General features: G+C 43.5%; 1 protein-coding gene across 1 annotated transcript in view; it reads left to right on the top strand.

Annotated features, from left to right (window-relative positions):
- LOC139411244 (centriolin) overlaps positions 1 to 15911 on the top strand; it is a 126484-nt gene that overhangs the window by 86689 nt on the left and 23884 nt on the right. The window contains exons 17-24 of the mRNA XM_071157279.1: positions 875 to 1064; positions 1279 to 1431; positions 1685 to 1864; positions 2262 to 2381; positions 2626 to 2770; positions 2969 to 3111; positions 8544 to 8733; positions 8893 to 9212. Coding sequence (XP_071013380.1) covers positions 875 to 1064; positions 1279 to 1431; positions 1685 to 1864; positions 2262 to 2381; positions 2626 to 2770; positions 2969 to 3111; positions 8544 to 8733; positions 8893 to 9212 — 1441 coding nt within the window. The remainder of the gene's footprint in view (positions 1 to 874; positions 1065 to 1278; positions 1432 to 1684; positions 1865 to 2261; positions 2382 to 2625; positions 2771 to 2968; positions 3112 to 8543; positions 8734 to 8892; positions 9213 to 15911) is intronic.

Raw genomic sequence — 15911 nt, 5'->3', positions numbered from 1 at the left:
CGGAATGCAAGAGAAGTGACAATTTCCCTAGTTATAAGAAATTAATGTTAACAGGCAATATTAACTACATATGCAGGTTTAAAAATATATACTTGTGTATTGATTTTAAAGAAAGGCATTGATGTTTATGGTTAGGTACATTGGTGCGATGACAGTGCTTTTTTTGCAAATGCTCTTGTTAAATAATCACCCATTTGTTGAGGTAGGCTGTGATTCAATGAGAAATTATATGCAACGCAGCACACGCGAGATAAACTAGTAACATCATCAACCATGTGTAGTTAACTAGTGATTATGTTAAGATTGATTTTTATAAGATAAGTTTAATGCTAGCTAGCAACTTACCTTGACTTCTTGCTGCCCTCGTGTAACAGGTAGTCAGCCTGCCATGCAGGCTCCTCGTGGAGTGCGATGTAAGGCAGGTGGTTAGAGAGTTGGACTAGTAACCGGAAGGTTGCTAAAACGAATCCCCGAGCTGACAAGGTAAAAATCTCTCGTTCTGCCCCTGAACAAGGCAGTTAACCCACCATTCCTAGGCCGTCATTGAAAATAAGAATGTGTTCTTAACTGACTTGCCTAGTTAAATAAAGGTGTGTCAAAAATATTGTCAAATCGGTGTCCAAAAATACCGATTGTTATGAACACTTGAAATCGGCCCTAATTTATCGTCCATTCCGATTAATCGGTCGACCTCTAGTATGTAAAATGTATATGTGGCAAAAAAACTATAAAAAAACTAAGATATTTGTCCTCCGAAGAGGGGGGTGGTGGAGGGGTTATTTAAAAAGACAAATAATTAGGAAAAAAACACATGGTTCAGAGAGTGGCCAAGTGTTGAACTCATCACCTGCAGTACTACTCTCTCTCATGTTAGCAGGGTGCGCAGTGAAGGGGGCATGGTGGGCCGCAACTTGGAGCGGCTGCAGCGTGAGGTGCTGGGAGTGGTGTCTGCTGCCCAAACAGACCGGGACCAAGCCCAGCAGGGCCAGGCTCGACTCAGTCAGGAGCTGGCCTCCCTCCGAGAGCAACACAAGGCAGCCTGCCAGGCTGCAGCACAGGCCACGGTGAGTCTCTTCTTTTCCCACCACCTCCATAGGCCACTGGTAGGGTGTATGGTGAGGTTGGGTCAGTTTCGCATTTTACCTTATTGCTTAAGTTTAGGATTGGGAATAGGAAGCTGATATAAGATCTTTACCAAGGGAAAACTTCGCCCCCTGGGAGGAGGGAAGCTGTTTTACTTGTTCCCTGTTGTTCATGGCTTGTCCCACCCACAAGCAGGCAGCAAATAAACTCGGTGAGGAGGAGATACTCCAGCTCCAGGAGGAACTGCAGGAGGCACGAGAGCTCCAGAAACTGACGGGCCAGCGGCTCCAGGAGGCTGAGGACGAGCAAGAGCTTTTGCTCGCTGAGCTGGAGGAACAAGACAAACAGGTCATTACTTCCAATGCCTAAAGGATCTACGAGTCTTCTGCCCACTAGTGCATAAGTATAACACACACAGAGAAAACAACATGTACCACTAGAGCTACTGTTTAGAAACCATTGTGGGAATGTATCACATCATAATTGTAAATTAGTTAAGTTGACAGGATTGCTGAATGAATGAATATAGATGGACAGATAGATGGACGGATAAATTGACTGACTCACTCACTGACTGACTGTAGGTTCTTGTCTCCCCCAGATGGAATTGGGCGAGTGCCACACCCAGCAGCAGCTGCAGTCTCTGGACTTGGAGCTGCTGGAGCTAAGAAGCGCCTTCACAACGGCAGACAAGATGTCCGCCCAGCAGTTGAGAGCCGCCAAAGAGCAGCTCCGCTCCTTACACACCATCGTGGAGCAAATCAACCAGGAGAGGGATGAGGTGGGTGTCTCTTCATAAACATAAACACCTATAGTAGACTGTGTCCCAAATGGTACTCTGTTCCCTACATAGTGCACTACTTTTGACCAGAGCCCTATGGGACTAAATAAATCACCATAGATTAAATAACTCTCTCTCTCCTTTTTGTCGTCCTATACTTTTGCGGTGCTGTCTGTGTGTAGAGAGACTGTGTTAGACTAAAGAGAATAGCTCTTTTTCAATGAATCTGTCCTCAATTTCTCAATTTCTCCCTCTCTTCTTTCCTCCATCTCAAAATCCTCCTCTCGGACCTTATTCAATACGATTGAGAAGGAGGCCAGGAGTTAAGATGAGAGGAATCGAGGAAAGACTCATTAAGATCGAGTCAATCTATTTGTGATGTGTTGTGTTAATGCAGGATGCGGAGGAGCTGGAGGGGTCTAGGGTTCTAGCAGCCGAGATCACTCAGAACCTGACCAAAGCTGAGGCTGAGATCCAGCTGCTGCAAAAGCTACTGAAAAAGCTACTGAAGTACAGGGTATTAAAAAAAGCTAAGACTACAACTCCTACAGAAACAATCTGCATCCCAAATGGCACCATATTCCCTATATAGTACACTACCTTTGACCAGGGCACATAGCGCTCTAGTCAAAAGTAGTGCACTATGTAGGGAATAGGGTGCTATTTGGAACTCACACTGTGTTGTACATGAGTAGAGATGTACTCTTATTTAACAATATCTGTGCTCACCTGAGTAAGATTTGAAGTTTTCTTTCCATTAGATGCATTTGATGGACCAAAATAGCCTGGGGGGTATTTCAGACAACAGCATCCAACAGCAGGAGCTGGATCGACTGAAATGGGCCTTGACCAGACAAGAGGCCCAGACTAAGCAACTGCGGGAGCAGCTCGCCCTGGCTAGAGAGAGTTAGTCGGCTGAATAGTTTGTTTTAGCCCTAGTCTTAACACTGTAAAAACACCCCAATTCACCTATTAGGCCTAACCCTGTATGTCTTTCTAAAGATTCGATGCCTACATCAATCTTTTTTAAAATATACTTTATTGCACTATAATCAACTTTGTTGTTGTTTTGTTGATATCCCCAATGTGACTTTGACTCCACAGAGAACAGCGGGAACCTGGAGGAGCTTATGGGGGAGGTGTGTGCTCTCAGGGAAAACCTGGTCCAGCAGAAACAGGTCTTATCCAGCCTCAGAGACCCTCACAGGACCAGGGACCACTGGTACTATGTCCCATCATCCACAAATGTAAGGAACCACCACCACCTACCAACCTCCCTGTGACTGTTTCAGTAGTTGATGGTTATGCTTTATGGGATTGTCAGAGTGTGGATATGACTTCTACCTGGCTGCAAACTCAGAAGAACCCAGAACCAAATCAAGCGAACTTATTCGGTTTCCTTCTGGGGAAGGAAACCACCTCAACGAAATCCTGATTCGACAAAAGATATGCTATACCACCGAAACATCAAAATAACAAAAAAACAATGTTATGACACGATCATAACCATATCATAATGTCATAACACTGTCATGACCCATATATTTACACCTGTTGTGACAGATATTGCGCTATTTTATGACAGGTTATGATACCTACATAAGAGTGCCAAGAAGTTTAGTTTCGTTTGAAAGTTTGTTTCTTATAAATCCTTTGTTGTTGCTGTAATTCATTATTTACAGCCATGTTTGTTTTCCTCATATTTTAAGTAACTTGTAGAAAATACACAAGCATTAAGACCATCCTGTGTCACTTGGACTAAGAAAATACACGTTATGACCAATTAGGCCTAAATATGGCTTATATGATCCATCACCGACATGCCCTTATATCAGTCATTCAGTAAAAAAGAGTGTGTCTTGTCCTGCTCCTGAAATATGCTCCTGCATTCATCCCAGTCATCAGCAACAGAGCACTGGGGTAGATGTGTGTCTGACATCAATGTGAGTGCAATTACAATGACAATTTAATATGGTCTATTTCAAAAATATATATAACATAGCCTACGTGTCAACAGTATGTTTATAGTGTAATGAAATGCTCTGCCTTGTGTGGTAGGTTTCGTGGGTTTAGACACTCGTGTAGGTGTCATAACCAACCATAAAATAATGCAATATATGTCATAACAGGTGTTATGGCATGGTTATGACCGTATGAGTTGACAGATTATGAGGGCTAGATTTGGAATTTAGCAAGGATACCATGGTTAACACCCGTACTCTTACGATAAGTGCCATGGGATCTTTAGTGACGAGAGAGTCAGGACACACGTTTAACGTCCCATCCGAAGGCTGCATCCTACACATGTTCCGAATCACTGCCCTGGGACATTGGGATATTTTTTTTGGGGGGGGGGGGGGGAGAGTGCCTCCTACTTCCAGCAGCATCTGGTCTCCCATACAGGGACCGACCAGGACTAACCCTGCTTAGCTTCAGAGGCATGCCAGCAGTGGGATGCAGGGTGACACAGGGTCTCAAGTAGAATGTTACCATTAAGATGAAAGCTGCAATGCTGGGGTTCAAGCTGTGGGCCCACTGTGCCACCATCAGGATTATTTGGACACATTGCCTTAGGATGAGCTACTTCTGTACTCCTTACCACACTAGGCAAGTAAAATAACTCAAAATCAACCAGATCATGCAATATGCCTTTGATATATTTTGGACATGATATTGACTACTTTAAACATCTTCATCTGAACTGAACTGGATACACATCTTTAACCCCCTAGAGTCAATTGACGCACCAGTGTGTCAATCTAAGTAACATAATAAAATAATCCCCATCCAAATCTGTCAGTTTAAGAGAGATGGATGCAGTGGATGGGTCTCAGTCCACCGAATCGGCCAATGTCGCACTTCCGCATCTGTGGTGAAAGGTTGCAGAGCTAGAGCGGTGTTTGTCAGACCATGAGACATCCCAAAAATCTGTCTTCTCGTGTAAACGTCTGTAGCATCCAAATTGTTTGGCCTACAAACTGTTATGAGAGGGGAGACGAACACGGTGATCACCTCCTTCCTCTACAAAGTGTCAGGGGACTTGTCTGAAGTCGGTACGGTCTATTTGCCAACTTCTGTTTGTAGTGTCTGAAACGTTTGGACTACAAACTGATGGTGTTCTCTGTTTTGCCCATTCGACCCCAACAAGTGTCACGGGACACGTCTGAAGGTAACCAGTAGCGGTTTTAAAAAAACTATTGGAAGTTTGAAGGTAGTTTTGTGACTACCCAAAAAAAGGGGTTAAGTACACAACATGACCAAAAGTATGTGGACTTGCTTACATTCAGCCACAAGAGCATTAGTGAGGTCGGGCACTGATGTTGGGCGATTAAGCCTGGCTCGCATTCAGGGTTCCAATTCATCCCAAAGGTGTTAAATGGAGTTGACGTCAGGGCTCTGTGCAGGCCAGTCAAGTTCTTCCACACCTATCTCGACAAACCATTTTTGTATGGACTTAGCATTGTACACGGCGGTGTCATGTCTTTGCTGTCATTAATGTGTTTGAATGTTATTTTATAAAATCAATTAACTACGTTTAATTATTATGCTGTTAAATTAACCATATAACAATTCATTAAGTAGTAATCTGGGGCACCACGGAAAAAGTTTATATAATGAGTTACTGTTTTCCGATTATCTCTTAAAGATAAAGATCTCTTACACCAGTCAATTCATTAATTCTTATTTACCTTCAGTCTCATTCTGAACATCAACTTCAAATCTGCATGAACACTAGCATAAACCCTACCATAAATTATGAATCAGCGATATACAAATTGTATTTTTCTAACTAAATAATCACACAGAATTACATAAACACACAAACAGGATAGTTTACAGGTTGATTACTACACAAGGCATTGAAAAGTCCCTAGTGGACTAACCCGATATGATGGCTTGTTACAAAAATGAGAAGGGAGGAGCATGCAAGAAAGAGCGGGAGAAGAGACAAAGGACTTCACTATCTTACATACAGCTGATAACTATGCTCATGGAAATGTGATTATGTTGCACATGAACGGCCGCTCATTCGAAAATAATTGCAATGTACATATTTACGTGTGTATGTCTTGTTGTGTCTCTGTTGAAATCGCCGGTCCGTCTGGGGAGTAATTGGACAAAGTCTCTGACTTGTCCACCAGAGATCAAAGTCTTTCGTAGTTGTAGATTGCTCAGCGGGCTCTGTTATAGTGGATATGTAAGACGTACCAATGGTCGTTTGATAGGGAAATGTGCTTTAGAATGGTTATTTCAGAGTACCACCTGGTGGTTCTCGGTCGAGTTTACTAGACTAAGAGTACTTAAACAGCTGCAGACTGAATGGCAGCAATCCTGCGTGTTTTGGTCTAATATGTTAATTATTCAGCGAGTCCTTTTTAAACACTTGGGGATAAAGGGCGTTCCATTACATTTGGCATAATGTCTGTGCTCATTTGGGCGTGGCTACTGACTGGATAAACTTCACATGAAAAACCATTTTATAATTTTGAAGGCCAAGATCACATTTCAGCATCTCACAAATAGTTTCATATTTAATTATATAAATTCCACAACAGTTGGATGTAAATCTGACCACTGGGAAATATACACATTCAGAGATAGTTATGTTATATCGTCCTTATTGAGATCCCAAAACAACAACTGATCTGACATAATTGTTCTTTAAGTACCCACGGATCCTTCCAACTGTTTGGATTACAGAAATACTGTTTCGTTATCCATTCTTGGATGTCACAACCTTCAAAATCTCTCTCTGTTGTAACGAAGGGATTTTTAACTTACCTTTCATTGTATGGGAGTTAGAGTTCCTTCTGGTATTTACGAGCGTCATAAAACAGCCAACTTAGAGCGGACCCATTGTAACCTGATTTTTCAGATCTTCACAGGAGAGTCATGACCGGGGCATTGTCATGCTGAAACAGGCCAGACCTTCCCCAAACTGTTTCCACTAAGTTGGAAGCACAGAAGGCCTAGCCTGACCCATGAAAAACAGCTACAGACCATTATTCCTCCTCCACCAAACTTTACAGTTGCACTATGCAGTTAGGCAGGTAGCGTTCTCCTTTCATCCGCCAAACCCACATTTGTCCGTCGGCCTGCCAGATCTGAAGCGTGATTCATCACTCCAGAGAACGCTTTTCCACTGCTCCAAAGTCCAATGGCGGCGAGCTTTACAACACTCCAGCCGACGCTTGGCATTGCACGTGGTGATTTTAGGCTTGTGTGCGGCTGCTCGGCCATGGAAACCCATTTCATGAACCCATTTCATGAAGCTCCCGACAAACAGTTCTTGTTCTGGCGTTGCTTCCAGATGTAGTTTGGAATTCGGTAGTGAGCTTTGCAACCGAGGACAGACCATTTTTACGCACTTCAGCTCTCGACGGCCCTGTTCTGTGAGCTTGTGGCCTACCACTTCGCGTCTGAGCCGTTGCTGCTCCTAGACGTTTCCCCTTCACAATAACAGCACTTACAGTTGACCAGGGCAGCTCTAGCAGGGCAGAAATTTGACCAACTGACTTCTTGGAAAGGTGGCATCCTATGACGGTGCCATGTTGAGAACTCATGTTGTCACCGAGTTCTTCAGTAAGGCCATTTTACTGACAATGTTTGTCTATGGAGATTGCATGGCTGTGTGATCGATTTTATACACATGTCAGCAACGGGTGTGGCTGAAATAGCCGAATAGCCGCTTTTCTTCCTGAGTGTTTTTCTTCTTATCTCCTAGATTTAGGACAGACACTTCAAAACCTTGTTTCTTATTATACATGTTTTTGACTGTCCTTTCACATTTATGAATGTGTTATTGAATGTGGGCTATTGGCTTGGCTATAGTAGTAAAGGCCAAAATCTATATTTTATCCCCCCCAAAAGTATATATTTTATACCTAAAGGGGTCCTAATATTCACAATCAAATAGTAAAATTATCCATACGACATATGACATTCTTTAAAAATTCCATGTCAGTTTAGCACCTCCCTCCCCCCAACATCTTAGACTCTAAAGAATTAAATCCAACATTTTCCAAGAGTCTCGATAAAAGAACATGGGCCAATGTGCTTGCATTAACGCTTTTTCCTGTCTAATAGTGCCACCATGCAGCCAAACTCAAGATATATAAAAACATGTGCCTGTTGCAGCGCCACCGTGTGGTCGATCTGAATGTGCTTGCATATGTTGAGTGTTGACAGTGTTTGAAATATGTACACCAAGTTTTGGTACAATTCAAATATCGGTGTCTGATCTGTATGAATTTATGTGCCAGACCATGCCCACATGGATGTTTATCGGTCAGTATGTTTGACATACTAGCCTAGAAATTGTTGCATTGGGAGATATTGGTCCATAGATGCCATGTATCAAGTTTCGTGCAGATCGGTCATTTGGTGCCAGAGGAGTTGTGTTTTAAGTGTTTTCTATGTAGTATGTGTAAAGCCTAAGTTATACTGTACATATGCAACGCAAGACCACAAAATGGCGATCCTGCTTACTTGTGTCGAGTTTATAATTGCGGGGCTGTACAGCTTTGCGTATTTTTCCTACACAATTACGCAGGATCGCCGTTTTTGCATGGCTATTTGTAGTTCTTATATTGCATTTGGTATGAATTAGGCTTAAGGCTGATATTGTTCAGGACTAATATACTATAGTTTTATTGTCTGTTTCTCCTTGTTCCGTCAGGCTCACAGTTTAGGTTCTCAGGGCACTCAGGATTCAGGTCTAGGGTCGCAGTATCCTACCTCGCCTGACAGGGGGCACCGCAGCAGCAGGCGCAGGGGGGTCAGCAGGGATAGAGGTCCCCAGCCTGGAGGGGGATACTGGGTCTACTCCCCTCCGGTGCACACATCCTCACACACTTACAAAGGAAGAGGTATGTATAGGCACATTGCAAGTTTCCTCTGAGACCTCTGTCGTTACACTACGATACAGCAAACCGTGAGAATCAACACAGCAACGTGTGTGTGTGTGTGCACGCATTGGTGTATGTGTGTGTGTGTGTCTGTGGGTCTGTGCGTGCTTGACCCCTTAGGTGAGGCGAGGGACAGTGGTGGTGAGAGCGATGTGGTAGACTGCAGCTCCTCTGGGATGGGGACTGGGGATCAATTCAGCCATCCCCCTGGCTCGGCCATCTACACCATGCTGCCCGACGGTTCGCCCCTGCCCCCTGGCTCTGTGATCTATGCCCCCCCTGCGGCCAGCCTGGCAGTCAGTCCCGGGACGGTCATCTACGGGTCTCCACCACAGGGGGCCCACCTGGTCTATGGCCCCAGCAGCCTTTCTGGGCCCTTGCTCGGAGTCAGCTTCCCCACCGGGGTGCTCCACTGCAACATGCCGGGGCACAAGGAGATGGTGGGTGACATGGATGAGATGATGATTCCTAATGGCTTGAATGGACTAATCCAGTGTTTCCCAATCCTGGTCGTGGGGACCCAAAGATTTCCGCCTTTAGACCTAGCACTAACACACTTGATTCATCTAACCAGCTCATCATCAAGCCTTTGATGATTTGAATTACTCAAAATCTAACAGTTGCACCCTTTTTGGGTCCCCAGGACCAGGATTGGAAAACACCGGGCTAATCTACGATATGACCACTAGAGGGTGAATTAAGATGATATTGAAAATGCATTAACTAAAATGATGTCCTAGACTTACAGATGCCTTTTTTCTCTGGCTCCAACATGGGTGGCTTTCATAAGGTTACAACATGCTGAACGTCCCAGAGACGCCATTCCTTACTCTAGCCACATGTCAGAATGAATTGTATCTGTATCTGAGTGCTCCACAACACTGTGCTCTACTGACCCCGGAGCTCTCTAACATGCTGACCACACCGCTCGTTTGCATGTTGATTTTGTCCACCCACACCAGACGTGATCAGGACACGCAGGTTGAAATATCAAAACAAACTCTGAACCAACTATATTAATTTGGGGACAGGTTGAAAAGCATTGATGGGTTCTGACTCCGAAACTTTAAATATTGTTAACCTGTTTGGGCTAGGGGGCAGCATTTTCACGTCTGGATGAAAAGCATGCCCAGAGTAAACTGCCTGCTACTCAGTCCCAGTTGCTAATATATGCATATTATTAGTATATTTGGATAGAAAACACTCTGAAGTTTCTAAAACTGTTTGAATGATGTCTGTGAGTATAACAGAACTCATATGGCAGGTGAAAACCTGAGAGAAAATCCACCAGGAAGTGGGAAATCTGAGGTTGGTCGTTTTTCAACTTATTCCCTATTGAAGATACAGTGGGATATTGGTCATGTTGCACTTCCTAAGGCTTCCACTGGATGTCAACAGTCTTTAGAACCTTGTTTGATGCTTCTACTGTAAAGGAGGGGGGAATGAGAGGGGAATGAGTCAGAGGTCTGGCAGAGAGCCACGAGCTCGTGAGGCGCGTTCATGTGAAAGTTACCTCGCATTCCATTGCATTTCTACAGACAAAGATATTCTCCGGTTGGAACATTATTGAAGATTTTTGATAAAAACATCAATGATTGATTCTATACATCGTTTAACCTCTTGGATCTCTAGGGGCGCTATTTCATTTTTGGATAAAAAACGTTCCCGTTTTAAGCGCGATATTTTGTCACGAAAAGATGCTCGACTATGCATATTCTTGACAGTTTTTGAAAGAAAACACTCTGAAGTTTCAGAATCTGCAAAGATATTGTCTGTAAGTACCCCAGAACTCATTCTACAGGCGAAACCAAGATGATGCGTCAACCAGGAAATTAGCAGATTTCTGAAGCTCTGTTTTCCATTGTCTCCTTATATGGCTGTGATTGCGCAAGGAATGAGCCTACACTTTCTGTCGTTCCCCCAAGGTCTTAGCAGCATTGTGACGTATTTGTGGGCATATCATTGGAAGATTGACCATAAGAGACTACATTTTCCAAGTGTCCGCCTGGTGTCCTGCGTGGAATTCGGTGCGCAATTGCCAGCTGCTTGTACTTTTCCATTTGATTCAGGGGAGAAACCATGCGTCCAAGAACGATATATCAATGAAGAGATATGTGAAAAACACCTTGAGGATTGATTCTAAACAACGTTTGCCATGTTTTCAGTCGATATTATGGAGTTAATTTGGAAAGAAGTTCGCGTTTTGAGGACTGAATTTTCGTTTTTTTTTTGGTAGCCAAATGTGATGTATAAAACTGAGCTATTTCTAATACACAAAGAATCTTTTTGGAAAAACTGAGCATCTGCTATCTAACTGAGAGTATCCTCATTGAAAACATCAGAAGTTCTTCAAAGGTAAATGATTTTATTTGAAGGCTTTTATGTTTTTGTTGAAATGTTGCGTGCTGGATGCTAACGCTAATGCTAACGCTAAATGCTACGCTAGCTAGCTACTTTTACACAAATTATTGTTTTCCTATGGTTGAGAAGCATATTTTGAAAATCTGAGATGACAGTGTTGTTTACAAAAGGCTAAGCTTGAGAGATGGCATATTTATTTCATTTCATTTGCGATTTTCATGAATAGTTAACGTTGCGTTATGGTAATGAGCTTGAGTCTGTATTCCTAATACCGGATCCGGGATGGGGAGATCCAAGAGGTTAACATGTTTCTACGAACTGTAATATGACTTTTCGTCTGAACTTTTGCCTGGACCTGCCCGCGCGTCGTTTAGATTGTGTATTGAACGCGCAAACCAAAAGGAGTTATTTGGACATAAAGGATGGACTTTATCGAACAAATCAAACATTTGTGGAACTGGGATTCCTGGGAGTGTATTCTGATGAAGACCATCAAAGGTAAGTGAATATTTATAATGCTATTTCTGACTTCTATTGACTCCAACATGGCGTATATACTTTTGGGTTGTGCTGGGCTCTGAAGATTATTGCATGGTTTGCTTTTTCCGTAAAGTTTTTTTTAAATCTGACACAGCGGTTGCATTAAGGAGAAGTATATCTTTATTTCTGTGAATAACACTTGTAACTTTTATCAATGTTTATTATGAGTATTTCTGTAAATGGATGTGGCTCTGAGCAAATTCACGGGATGTTTTGGAGGCAAAGCCAAATGTAAATAGAGGTTTTTGGATATAAATATGAATTTGATCAAACAAAACATACATTTATTGTGTAACATGTTGTCCCGGGAGTGTCATCTGATGAAGAATATCAAAGGTTAGTGATTCATTTGATCTCTATTTGTGCTTTTTGTGACTCCTCTCTGGTTGGAAAATCACAGACACTAGACAGAGGAACTCTGCCTAGAAGGTCAGCATCCCGGAGTCGCCTCTTCACTGTTGACGTTGAGACTGGTGTTTTGCGGGTACTATTTAATGAAGCTGTTAGTTGAACTTGTCTGTTTCTCAAACTAGACACTCTAATGTACTTGTCCTCTTGCTCAGTTGTGCACAGGGGCCTCCCACTCCTCTTTCTATTCTGGTTAGAGACCGTTTGCACTGTTCTGTGAAGGGAGTAGTACACAGCGTTGTACGAGATCTTAAGTTTCTTGGCAATTTCTCACATGGAATAGCCTTCATTTCTCAGAACAAGAATAGACTGACGAGTTTCAGAAGAAAGTACTTTGTTTCTGGCCATTTTGAGCCTGTAATCGAACCCACAAATGCTGACGCTCAAGATACTCAACTAGTCTAAAGAAGGCCAGTTTTATTGCTTCTTTAACCAGGACAACAGTTTTTGGCTGTGCTAGCATAGTTGCAAAAGGGTATCTATTATCAATTAGCCTTTTAAAATGATAAACTTGGATTAATTAACACAACCTGCCATTGGAACACAGGAGTGATGATTGCTGATATTGGGCTATGTAGATATTCCATAAAAAATGTACAGTTTCCAGCTACAGTAGTCAACATTAACAAACCATGTCTTTGTCTTATGTAGCTGTATGACCCAATGGGTGAATAAACTTGGTTGAGCTTTACTAATCGTCTGTGGGTTTTAAGTTCATTTAGAACCTAACAGTTGGCGCTGCGAGCAGGGTTCACCACGATTTACAGTCGAAGTAGAGAGTCTGAATCAGTGAACAGGAGCCGGCACCAGAAACAAGGTAGGCACAGTTCCTACACCTGTTATCACTCATTCTGACATCTTGGGGAGATGAGAGTCGTAGGCTGAACCAATTATAGGATACAGACCTAGAAAGCCTGAGCTTATTCAGTAGTCCCATTGTATTACGACCAGTTGTAGCTTGATGGTAAAGGGTAAGTCCCGAGCAGGAGTGTTCCTGTGGAGGGTAAATCTTGTAGAGAGGGTAAGTCCTGAACAGGGTGGTCCTATGGATGGTAAATCCCTAGTGTAGTGGTTGATCAGCCAGACCTGTAAGGAGGGTGAATGTCTCAGCTGCAGTGGCCGTGAGGCAGTATTTTATTTATTTATTTTATTTAACCTTTATTTAACCAGGTAGGCAAGTTGAGAACAAGTTCTCATGTACAATTGCGACCTGGCCAAGATAATGCAAAGCAGTTCGACACGAACAACAACACAGAGTTACAGATGGAGTAAAACAAACATACAGTCAATAATACAGTAGAAAAATGAGTCTATATACAATGTGAGCAAATGAGGTGAGAAGGGAGGTAAAAGGCAAAAAAAGGCCATGGTGGCGAAGTAAATACAATATAGCAAGTAAAAAAATAAATAATAATAAACACTGGAATGGTAGATTTGCAGTGGAAGAATGTGCAAAGTAGAGAGAGAAATAATGGGGGTGCAAAGGAGCTAAATAAATAAATACAGTAGGGGTAGAGGTAGTTGTTTGGGCTAAATTATAGATGGGCTATGTACAGGTACAGTAATCTGTGAGCTGCTCTGACAGCTGGTGCTTAAAGCTAGTGAGGGGGATAAGTGTTTCCAGTTTCAGAGATTTTTGCAGTTCGTTCCAGTCATTGGCAGCAGAGAACTGGAAGGCGAGGCGGCCAAAGTAAGAATTGGTTTTGGGGGTGACCAGAGAGATATACCTGCTGGAGCGCGTGCTACAGGTGGGTGCTGCTATGGTGACCAGCGAGGTGAGATAAGGGGGGACTTTACCTAGCAGGGTCTTGAGCCAGTGGGTTTGGCGACGAGTATGAAGCGAGGGCCAGCCAGCGAGAGCGTACAGGTCGCAGTGGTGGGTAGTATATGGGGCTTTGGTGACAAAACGGATGGCACTGTGATAGACTGCATCCAATTTATTGAGTAGGGTATTGGAGGCTAATGACGTCGCCGAAGTCGAGGATTGTCAGTTTTACAAGGGTATGTTTGGCAGCATGAGTGAAGGAGGCTTTGTTGTGAAATAGGAAGCCAATTCTAGATTTAACTTTGGATTGGAGATGTTTGATGTGAGTCTGTAAGGAGAGTTTACAGTCTAACCAGACACCTAGGTATTTGTATTTGTCCACATATTCTAAGACGGAACCGTCCAGAGTAGTGATGTTGGACGGGCGGGAGGGCAGGTGCAGGCAGTGATCGGTTGAAGAGCATGCATTTAGTCTTACTTGCATTGAAGCTCGTCTGGAGGGTTGTCAACACAGAGTCCAAAGAAGGGCCAGAAGTATACAGAATGGTGTCGTCTGCGTAGAGGTGGATCAGAGACTCACCAGCAGCAAGAGCGACATCATTGATTTATGCAGAGACGAGAGTCGGTCCAAAAATAGAACCCTGTGGCACCCCCATAGAGACTGCCAGAGGCCCGGACAACAGGCCCTCCGATTTGACACACTGAACTTTATCAGAGAAATAGTTGGTGAACCAGGCGAGGCAATCATTTGAGAAACCAAGGCTATCGAGTCTGCCGATGAGGATGTGGTGATTGACAGAGTCGAAAGCCTTGGCCAGGTCAATGAATACGGCTGCACAGTAATGTTTCTTATCGATGGCGGTTAAGATATCGTTTAGGACCTTGAGCGTGGCTGAGGTGCACCCATGACCAGCTCTGAAACCAGATTGCATAGTGGAGAAGGTATGGTGGGATTCGAAATGGTTGGTAATCTGTTTGTTGACTTGGCTTTCGAAGACCTTAGAAAGGCAGGGTAGGATAGATATAGGTCTGTAGCAGTTTGGGTCAAGAGTGCCCCCCCCCCCCCCCCCTTGAAGAGGAGGATGACCGCAGCTGCTTTTCAATCTTTGGGAATCTCAGATGACACAAAAGAGAGGTTGAACAGGCTAGTAATAGGGGTTGCAACAATTTCGGCAGATAATTTTGGAAAGAAAGGGTCCAGATTGTTTATCCCGGCTGATTTGTAGGGGTCCAGATTTTGCAGCTCTTTCAGAACATCAGCTGACTGGATTTGGGAGAAGGAGAAATGGGGAAGGCTTGGGCGAGTTGCTGTGGGGGGTGCAGTGCTGTTGACCTGGGTAGGGGTAGCCAGGTGGAAAGCATGGCCAGTCGTAGAAAAATGCTTATTGAAATTCTCAATTATAGTGGATTTATCGGTAGTGACAGTTTTTCCTCTCCTCAGTGCAGTGGGCAGCTGGGAGGAGGTGTTCATATTCTCCAAGGACTTTACAGTGTCCCAGAACTTTTTTGAGTTTGTGTTGCAGGAAGCACATTTCTGCTTGAAAAAGCTAGCCTTGGCTTTTCTAACTGCCTGTGTGTATTGGTTTCTAGCTTCCCTGAAAAGTTGCATATCACGGGTGCTGTTTGATGCTAATGCAGAACGCCATAGGATGTTAAGGGCAGTCAGGTAGTCAGGTCTGGAGAGAACCAGGGGCTATACCTGTTCCTGGTTCTAAATTTCTTGAATGGGGCATGCTTTTTTAAGATGGTGAGGAAGGCATTTAAAAAAAATAACCAGGCATCTACTGACGGGATGAGGTCAATGTCCTTCTAGGATACCCCGGCCAGGTCGATTAGAAAGTCCTGCTCGCTGAAGTGTTTCAGGGAGCGTTTGACAGTGATGAGTGGAGGTCGTTTGACCGCTGACCCATTACGGATGCAGGCAATGAGGCAGTGATTGCTGAGATCTTGGTTGAAAACAGCAGAGGTGTATTTAGAGGGAAGTTGGTTAGGATGATATCTATGAGGGTGCCCGTGTTTACGGTTTTGGGGTGGTACCTGGTAGGTTCATTGATAATTTGTGTGA

This window comes from Oncorhynchus clarkii, chromosome 6 (genome assembly GCF_045791955.1).
Source record: "Oncorhynchus clarkii lewisi isolate Uvic-CL-2024 chromosome 6, UVic_Ocla_1.0, whole genome shotgun sequence".
NCBI lineage: Eukaryota > Metazoa > Chordata > Actinopteri > Salmoniformes > Salmonidae > Oncorhynchus > Oncorhynchus clarkii.
Note: the sequence above shows the minus strand (reverse complement) of the source record. Positions and strands in the feature narration are given on the sequence as shown.